This window comes from Poeciliopsis prolifica, unplaced genomic scaffold (genome assembly GCF_027474105.1).
Source record: "Poeciliopsis prolifica strain line A6 unplaced genomic scaffold, Auburn_PproV2 SCAFFOLD002, whole genome shotgun sequence".
Taxonomy (NCBI): Eukaryota; Metazoa; Chordata; class Actinopteri; order Cyprinodontiformes; family Poeciliidae; genus Poeciliopsis; species Poeciliopsis prolifica.
Window position 1 is genome coordinate 19,910,988 of NW_026562377.1, and position 10,022 is coordinate 19,921,009.

General features: G+C 40.8%; 1 protein-coding gene across 6 annotated transcripts in view; it reads left to right on the forward strand.

Moving 5' to 3' along the window:
• si:ch73-63e15.2 (protein strawberry notch homolog 2) overlaps positions 1 to 9,183 on the forward strand; it is a 66,600-nt gene extending 57,417 nt beyond the window's left edge. For all 6 annotated transcript variants that reach the window (XM_055048408.1, XM_055048418.1, XM_055048436.1 and 3 more), the window contains 7 exons: positions 22 to 165; positions 321 to 415; positions 3,036 to 3,128; positions 3,229 to 3,360; positions 3,679 to 3,755; positions 3,985 to 4,175; positions 4,757 to 9,183. In XM_055048408.1, the coding sequence (XP_054904383.1) occupies positions 22 to 165; positions 321 to 415; positions 3,036 to 3,128; positions 3,229 to 3,360; positions 3,679 to 3,755; positions 3,985 to 4,175; positions 4,757 to 5,829 (1,805 nt within the window). In that variant the 3' untranslated portion in view covers positions 5,830 to 9,183. The remainder of the gene's footprint in view (positions 1 to 21; positions 166 to 320; positions 416 to 3,035; positions 3,129 to 3,228; positions 3,361 to 3,678; positions 3,756 to 3,984; positions 4,176 to 4,756) is intronic.
• Positions 9,184 to 10,022: the final 839 nt, after the last annotated feature.

Sequence of the window (10,022 nt, forward strand, 5' to 3'; positions counted from 1 at the left end):
AGCTGTGCTGTGTTATGTCAGACTGCAGCATCACCAAGTTCCTGAACCGCATCCTGGGCCTGGAGGTCCACAAGCAGAACTACCTCTTCCAGTACTTCACAGATAACTTCGACTACCTGATTGAGAAGGACAAGAAGGAGGGAAAATACGACATGGGAATCCTAGGTACGGTGTCTCAACAGGGTTACTTTTTGGGTAAACATAAAATAGCTCATAAAATCCAACGAATGTGTATCTTTTGGTGGGTGTGGAGTTTATAATTTGTTGGTTTACAGGTAATAAAGTGTAATCCTCTATTTGTTGTCTTGCGACTCTCCCAGATCTGGCCCCCGGCAATGATGAGATTTATGAGGAGAAGCAGGAAACTTTCCTAACAGTCGGAAATCCTCAAGATGGACAGGTTGTTCTTTATAAGGTAGGTACGGCACAACCTCCGGTGTGTTATGGTTTATATCAGCTGCTTTCTGCTGTGAGACTCTTCTCAGTGTCACTTTCAATGACTTTACAATCCTTAAAGTCCTATAAAATAGGAATATTTTCCTATCCATTGTATTTTTAAGGTTTCAAAAGTGCTTGGTATTCTGTCTGCACAGTTTTGTCATAAAATTATAATAAACCTTTAGCAGCAAAGCATCTTTACAGTAAGTCAATTGATTATTTATATTGTGTTTAAGCATTTAATTTGACAAGGAAGGTCGTTTAACTAAGTGCAAACCAATTTGTTCAACATAATGAATATTTCATTTTCTTACTGACTCATTGATCCTTGTAATTGAATTAAAGGTTGTCTTACATTTTGTACATTACAGTTATTGAAATTGTGGAATGTTTTTGTTAATTTAGTGTTTTGTTCTTAGATTATTCAGGTGTATAGGGTGTGAGAGAGAATTTTCAACAAAAAAATCCTATATTTTAGTTTCCATTGCCCCTGCTATTTAGAATACAATCACACTTTGCTATTGATAACAGTTTGAAAGTGTCTATAGATTCATTAGATTCACTTGTGTTGTTTTTAATCTTGTGTGGTGCTGGAAAAGTTTTCAAACGTTCCCTGAAAAGTGCTTAAATTTTCCTGTGGGAAAACTCCACTGTGACATCATTTAGTTGAAATACTGTGCTATCCATCATAAAGAGTTGATGTTTCAGATATGTAACATAACGTTAGACACGTCATAGTGAGGTATGACCAGCATGCTTTCACAGAAAATTGTGTTTTTGTTCTCTGCATAGATTTTATCTGGATAAACTCTTTAATCTCTTGCTGTCTCTTCTTGTTAATCCAGGTAAATTTATAGGGCTCTAATAAGCCACTTTGTCATCCACTCACATTACGAACAACAGCCAAGATTTCAAGGCTTTCAGGTGGATTTTGCATCAGAACAACGTTTGTTATAAGGAAAAAGAAGAACTTTTTCCATGTAACCTGCCTTCCCCCAAGCAGTTGCAACTGCAGTATTAGAGTTTTGATTGATGTCACTTTGCAAGCAGTAAGACTGTGATTATACAAGCTTAGCCTGGGGCTGTGGAGCCCATGCAGATTCTAGTTGTAGGTGGCAACAGGATAATTACTGGTATGTGCCGCTTTTAACTGCCAGCTTCAGGCTAACCTACACTTGACATTTTGGAGTCGGCAGTCAAACTGAATCCTGCGGACAGAGACCGTTTTAATAAGCTCGGAGAGGGAGTTACATGTGGTTAGATTCACCTGTGTGAGTCGAGGACCTTCTGATAATAGAGAACAGTGTGGTGAAAATGATTTTTTTCTGCTTGTAGTTTTTTTAAGTCAAACTCTGCTGTCTGGCTTCAGCACATGGAGCTTCTGCATAAGATATTCCCGGTGGTACATCTATTGGCGCCACTGCTGTACTCATGATGTGGTTATACATATCCACCATAACTAAAGCCAACCTTAGGTCTGCATTGGCAAAAAAAAACAAAAACCAAAAAAACATTTTAATCTCATCTGACTAAAGTGTATTAACTCCCGTTAGTCCTAGAAGAGTTTACATCTTTATGATTGTGATGATAGGTCAGGAATAAGCTTGTCGCAATAAGTAATGAATCAAATGAAAAATTAAGGTGAATTTGTAGAGACTTCATAATCCATTTTACTTATGGTTTCTGTTTCTGTTTTATTTATTGCCTGGTTTTATTTTTAGATGTTTAAAAAATCTTCCAGTTCCGGTGTTAAATGTTCTTGAGTAAATTAAAGTTTATTGGTCTTCGCATTATTATGCCGTTATCAATACATATTTGAAAATGATCTCAAAGCAATGTTATCGTCTACTGGAATAATTACTGGGAAAATTTACAGTTCAGCAAAATTTCATGGACAGGAAATGTTTTTGTTTTCTGGTATCTCTTCCGAATAAGTTGTTGGCATGTGGATGATGTGTCGCGAAATTTATAAGTATAGTTATGATGACAATAGTGATTGTTATTGAGATTGTTAGGATTGTTTTGCTCCCCGTAGCGTCCTGTTCACTCTGTGTTCTGCCAATATAAATAAGGATCCTCAACCAGCATAGGACCCAGTGGCTGCGTCGTGTCCTATTTACAACCCACTGAAACTTGAACTAAAAAATTATTTATAAGACATTTCTGAAAGGTTTACCTGCTTGCATTTGTGTGTCTATGAAAGATTAACAAATAACCAGACACAAACAAATGGCAGAAATATGTAGAAACAGGTGATCGTTTTACACAGCAAAACCAAAATAAATATTTCACGGGATATTAAGGTTTATTGCATTTTTGTTAGAAATTACAAAACATAAGAAAAAGTAAAGATAGAAGATGTTTTAGTAGTTCATAGCGCTAACTTGTAGCCATCCTCTTGAGTGTTGCTTTATTAATCTTCAATATTTGTTGAGCAGATGTTTGCAGACACCTAAAATCTTAATGCTAAGTTTTGCAGGGTAGTGTTCTCATTTCTTTAAGGAAAAAGTGAGTTTATTGTGTGGATATTTGTTAGATCACTACAGATAGTTCAAAGTCATGTCACACACTTGACCCTCGTGTTTTTTGCCCTACAGATCAGCGTGGACAGAGGAATGCCGTGGGAGGAAGCGTACAGCAGGTCACTGAAGCTCACCGGTCCTGAAGAGGGATTCTACCTTTCCCATAAGGTCCGTTTGTCCAGTTCTGTCCAGGCTCCGTAAAGCTTCGTAAAGTGTTATTTAAATTGATCAAATACTAAAATTGTGTGCGTGTGTGTTCTCTCTGCAGCTGCGAGGTAACAGCCCGTGTGTGCTGCTGGCCGAGCAGGGAAGAGGTAAAAACTTCAACATCTACAAGCCCAACATTGGCAAGCAGACCCAACCCGAGAGCCTCAGCAACCTGCAGCAACGTTACAGAAAGGTAAGAAGTCAACTAAATGGAAATATTACTTTCCTATCCACTGCGTTTAGCTCACTTAAACAAACTTTTTCTACTTCCATCATATTTTTGTCTATTATATTTTTCTCCACCTTAATTTTAGCAAATATTGATTTTTTTTCTGACATTGCCATTTAAAAACTAATAGCTCTGGAAATAGCTTTAAAAAAGATGGATGTTCATAGCCTAGAGTCTGCTGCCCCCTGGTGGACTTGTTTTGCCAAAGCCGTGTCAGTGCTTTGCAAGTCTGCACTTGCTGAACTTTCGACAGATTATCATGTTGACTCCGTGCTGTTTCAGGTTACTTTCTCGGAGGCCAGGGAGAGCTGGGAGAACCAGTTTACCTTTTCCTTTAAGAACTGCAGCCACGCCAACTGGTGAGTAACAAAAACATCCACAACATCCCTGAGGATTATCAGCTCAAGCTTCCTCTGATCAGTCCAGTGTCTCTAACTGTTACAGGTTGTAAAATCATCGGAGTTATAAATAAATGTCACACTTAGCAAATAAAAAGCAATAAAAATAGAAGAAATCCAATTGCCTTCTGCCTTAGTGTTTGTCAAGTACTGAATGGATGTTAATCCGTTTCCTCTCTGCCTCTTCCAGGAATGGGAAGTGTAAGAAAATCGAGGAGGGCCAGGAGTGTCTGGCGGGGATGCGTCTCCGCCAGTATCACATGCTGTGTGGAGCTTTGTTACGGGTGTGGAAGCGGGTCTCTGACGTTGTGTCCGACATCACCAGCTCCAGCATTCTGCAGATCGTCCGCCTCAAAACCAAGCAGCACAACAAGCAAGTCGGTGAGTGCGTCCAACGTTACAGCACCGTGTGCATGAGTGCGTGGAAGTCCTTGGAGAAGACATTCATTTTCACAAGAATTAGCTGAAAATATCTTAAAAATAATTCTTGAAGGCCAGTCTTTTTTTCAGAGACTTTTCAATTTATTTTACTTGCGGACTCGGTTAAATGTGGTTTTTATTTTATTTCTTGTTTTTGGATCTTTTATATATTTTCCACTTCTGTATAAAGTTTCAGAGAGCAAACTTGCACCATTATCAATATATCACCCGAAAATTGACTCAAAACAAATATATTATCTTTTATCACAATAATTTCTGGTACTATTTTTTGTCCAGAAAAATTTACTATTATTACTACTTTTTGTAATTTTATCACAAAGGATCCCAATGCCATGTAGTTTGCTGTTGCAACATGACAAAATGTGGAAAAGTTGCAGTGAAATTAATAGTTTTGCAAGGTAACGTGTTTTAATTAAGGGAGTTGCTGAATAGAGAGTTGTGTTTAATGATGTGTTTAAGAAGCGTTTGATCGGCCTCTCAGGACTCATTGGTTTCTCTCTCTCCACGGTCGCTGCACACAGGCATCAAGATCCCAGAAAACTGCGTGGCGCGCGTGCGCGAGGAGCTGCTGCAGATGGACGAAGAGGTGAAACGGAGGCGGAAAGAGAAGGAGCAGCAGGAACGCATGCGCAAAATGGAGCAGGAGAACAAGCACCTTCTGGAGAACCTGTTCAACCAGAAGCCCATCCGAAACCAGTCGCTCGCCCATAGTCTGGGGTCCAACCCGTTCCCCAAACAGAACCTGAATGCTCTGCAGAGGACTCAGCCCAGCAGCTTCTCCCAGCCGTCCTCCCACAACCTGTCATTGTTTCCTCTCAATGGCTGGCCCAACAACTCCTCCTCCTCGTTGTCCTCTTCCTCCTCCGCCACCAACGGCCAGGTCTGCCAGCCCAGCCACAGATTCCCCCCGTTCTACAACTCGTCGTCTTTCATGTCGTTCCCTCAATCCAAGAACCCGCCGCTCCAGCTCACCCAGTTCTCGCCGGCTCCCCATCTGTCTTCCAAGAACCCCCTGGACGAAATCTTGGACCTGACCGTGAGCCCGCCTTCTTCGTCTCCGGACAGCACCACGGCCAACCCGGCCGCGTTCGTGGATGATTTCAACCTGGACGTTCTCTTGGGCCAGACGCAGCTGCCCCAGCTTGACCTGCAGCACATCCTGCAGCACACGTCAGAGTCGGCGGCGACGCCGTCCAGCCAGTTTGACCTGCAGGGGGCGCCGGGGCCGCAGCAGGACCAGCAGACGCAGGAGCAAAGCGACTTGTTGGTCAACAACCACCAGGACATACTAGAGCTACTTTGCGCAGGCCTGCCTCCGCCCCCGCCTTCGCAGAAAGCCGTCTTGTCGTCTTCCGCCCTGTCCCACTATCCCAATCCGTCCTCCTCGTCCTCATCATCCTCCTCCTCGTCCTCGCTGTACTCCGGCGCGGCGCACTCCTCCTGCTTTCCGGCGAACTCGCTGCTGCCGCTCTCGGACCCTTTACCCAACGGCCAGTGCGGCGCGGGGGCGCTGGACGTCCGTGAGGCTCTGAACAGCATGCTGCAAGCCGGACCCGACCGCAAGTCCGTCATCCAGTACCGTCAGCAAGACTGAGAGCTCAAATCGTTACAAACTGTCTGTCCTGTTTTTTTCTCTGGTGTTTTGGTTTTTGTGGTTTTTTTTTGTTTGTTTTTTTTAAGCAGATCACATCTTGTTTGCTGCTGTCTAGAACTTGTCCTACCCTCCTTCCTCTCCCCTGACCCTTTGACCCCTGACCCCCTCAGGGCCTATAGTCACATCACTGCCTGTCCTGTGCTGGACCCCTCCCCGCCCCCGGCCCCCTGAGGTGATGGCAGACTCAGTCGATAACAGATTTCTGCACCAAAGTGTGCCCTACACAGTAAAAGGCAGCTGTTTTAAAAGTAAAAAAGAAAACAAAAAAATAAAACACAGGAAGTAAAAAACTATCCACCTTTCAGTGGAAAAAAAAAACCCAGGAGCTGTCAAGAAACACAAAACTTATTCACTGAGGCATGAAAATATTTTTTAAAAAACAAAAAACCCAACAAATCCCGCTGCTGATTTGTAACGAGTGAAGTTGCTGGAAGCTCTAAAAATGCCTCTCACCATTTACAACTTTTGCTTTTTCTGTTACTTTTCTGGGGGAAAAAAGGAGTATGCTGGGTGAAACAAAACAACAAGAGAGAGTGAAAGAGAAAACATAAAATCTTTTAGCTGGTTAGCCACGAAATGCCTCCGTTTTCTGTTATTTCCTCCACATCGTCCCTCCTGGTTCTCTCCCTGCTTCTATGAACACTAGCGCGAGGAAGAAGAAGGGGAGGAAGATCAGCCTGCTGTTGCGACAAACAGTGCCTTCAGAGAAAAACCTATAAATGCAGTCTTTAATACTTCATGTAGCCTAATGTATAGATTTGTACTCTTGAGCGGTGGTTTTATTCTTAATTTAATACACTTGTATTTGTATTTAACTTTGACCCCATGAATGAGTGAGTGAATGAGTGCGTCAGTGAGTGAGTGAGTGAGTCGGCTGCCATTTAGTCGATCTTTGCTGGTGTAAAGTTGTCTGGTTTGCTGCTCTTGGGTTGGAAATCAAATCAGGGAAGGATTTCAGGGTGTCGAGAGGTGAAGCGAGTGGACAGACTCCCACATGACAGCTTGGCGAACACCTGGCTCGACGCTCGCAGGTTGTCAGGTCTCTGAAACGGAAAACACTACGCTCAGAGAAGCCCCGTCACGTTTTCGCGCCAGGACCGCCGCACCAGATCGCATCTCTTCTCTGTTGTCGCCCTCCTCCTCCTCATTTCTTCATCTTCATCCGCCTCCTTCCTGTTCAGAATCTCCGTCTTGTCTCGATTTTTGTGGCACTCATCCGATGCAGATTCTGTTTGAGTGTTTTTAAATGTGTAAAATACTGTTTGTCCTCTTGAATTAGTTTCCCTCTGCAGGCATGGGCTGGTATGAGATTCTCGTGTAAAAATGACAATGAAATTTTCAATTAAACAGAAAAGAAACGACTTCTAACTAAAACATAGTCAAATATTTATTTATTCTTATTGTATGAAATGATTCTATCGATTAGATTTATGTGTTTATCAGGTACCTTACAGCAACCTTGACAACTGTAGCCAGCTCATGCCTCGTTTCAGACTCCAAACCCGGGGAAAAAAAACGCAGGAAGTCGCGTTTTTTGTTTTCTCATTTTATCCATCATCTTGGACATAGGAAAACAGAAAGGTAGAGCAGCTGCGCTGTCCTTTTTCAGCTCTCAGCGTGTATGATGTCTCCTAAACCTGACATCCGGTGATATTCGTGTGTGAAAACAATGCACTGTAGCTGGTTCGTGACAAATTGCCAGAAGTTCAACTTGTCGATAAAGCAATAACCAATAGTTTTGAAAGGAAACAAAACAAAAATAAAATAAAAACGCCGAAAAGTTTACTCTCGCGCTGGCAAAGCTTTGAGGCTGTAGTCGTAGTCGTGGTTTGAGTCTTTTTTTCTCCGTCACGTTCGTTTTGTAAAGTACATTTTGACTTGGTGAGCATGACGAGTTCTGGGTCTTTCACTTACTGCTCTCCTGAAACCTATTGTTATTTATATTTAAGGGATATTTAGATTTTACGTATGTTATCTTCTTATAGTAATCCGTGGTATATTTTGGTCAGGGAAGTCACTTTGTGTTCAAGATTCCTTAAGAGTAAAACAAATTTTTATTATAACCTGCCACCAAATAAAATGCACTGTTCTGTACTGCTGTACAGTGTCTGGGTTTATTTTAGCTCCCGCTGTCCTCTCGACCCGTTCGTCCCAGAAATACCAAAGTGTTCCACAGACAGACACCCCTAAAGATACTGGCTCCAACAAGCGAGACCTTTTATCAATCTCAGGAAGAAACCCACCGTGTCAGGGCGTTCACACAATTATATCGTTTTGTTTTTTCCCCTTGTAACAGTGATGAAACTAATGCTTCTGGGGTTTGTTTTGTTTGTTTCTTAACTCTGTGCTGTGACTCTTGCTGTATTTATGTTGGAGATTTAATGTGATTAGTTTATTTGTCCTTGTGAAGATGTTAGTGATTTTAAATGTTTATGCCATCTTAGGGCAAAGATCAAAGCCTCTTTCGTTTAAGAAATTTTACCTTTTCTGCGGACAATTTTATTTTTATTCTTTTTTTTTTCTAGCTTCATTCACACCTGGGATATATTTTAACACAGAAATAACAGATCTAAGAATCTCGCACCTCGTTTCACAGATGGTTAAAACTCAAAGCAATTATTTCTCTTTCTCGTATTTCTCTTCAGGCACATTCCAAGACGTCCGTCTGCAAAAGCTTTCTTTGTGTTTCCTTCGTTTTTTTTTTCCTTTGTTTGTTTGTCACAAAAGTTAAAGCTTTACGTGTTTGAGGGATTTATAGATATATAAATATATATTTACAGCAATTTTCTTATTTTATTTGCTTAGGTAGGCCTTTAATCATATATCATTTTGCACTAAGAATGGCATAATCCAGTTACTGTTTGTGTTGGCTATGATTGAGCAGTGCAAGCTTGGCGTCCCTGTTCTTTACACTTGTTCTCTGTATACTGTAACCATGTTTCTCGTTCCTTCACCATTTGCATATTATTATATAAATGTTATCACTCTGAAATAATTTATTGCTAACGGAAAAAAAATGACACAAAAACATGCTACTGATTGTATGTATTTTTAAACAAAGCCTATTTTTTCTGTAAAAAAAAATACGACAAAAACTGTGTTCAGCACTTTTATTCTGGGTTTTGCTTTTGTTTTCTATATATTTATAATTTAGATCTAAATGTATATATTGTAAAATTTGTGCCTTTCGACTAATTCTTTAAGAAAAGGTTTTCTACTCATTAAAGGAAGGACTATATGAAACTGCAATCTTAACTTTGTAAACAAATAAAACTTGAAGATTGCTGAAGCGGAGTCGTGTTTGTTTATTGGAGTTTTGCACTTTACAATATTATTTTGGGTTCATATTTTAAATTAGGTCATGAAGAAGAAGTTGCACTGATCGCCCTCTCCTGGATAAATGATGCAACTGCATTAAAGCTGACTTTTTGTCATTTAATCAGCAGGAATATGTTTATTTTTATGAAGGTCTCAGAAGTTTCTCAGAGAACTTTGAGTATCTCAGCGATCTGTTCAGTCCACACTGGAGGAGGAAGTAAAAAGGTAAAGAATAAAGCACAACCTCAAACAGACAGAGACCTGTCTAACCTGACGGAAAAGAAGAAAACTACAGCTCAGACGGAAGAAAATGTGATGCATATTGAAAAGTGTCAGGAAGAAAGTTGTTGAAAGACAGAAACCAGGTAAAGGCAAATGTTGAATAAGTTGATGTGGTCAAAGCAGAACAACAAATTTTGAGAAATAATGCAAACTGCTGCGTCTGACGGGGAAAAATAACTGCGATCATCATGAGCACAACATCTCAACGGTGCAACATGGTGATGGCAGCATCATGCTGTGGGGATGTGTCAGGGACAGCTGGAAATCTAGTCGATTAGAGGAGATAAATATTGAACAAATATGGAAAAAGATTCTGGAAACATACAACAACAAGAATCAAAACGATTCGTTCAAGCACTGGCCAAATGTTTCAGGTGTTTATTTCGTTTTATTTTAATGTTCTTTATTTTTGCTGCAAAACATATTTCCATCCATTTGACTGGTTTGTCTGGCTTCACGTGACTCAAAGTCCCAATGCAACAATGGTTGCAAAATAAAAGTGAAAATGTTCAGGAGTGTGACCAATCTGTAGT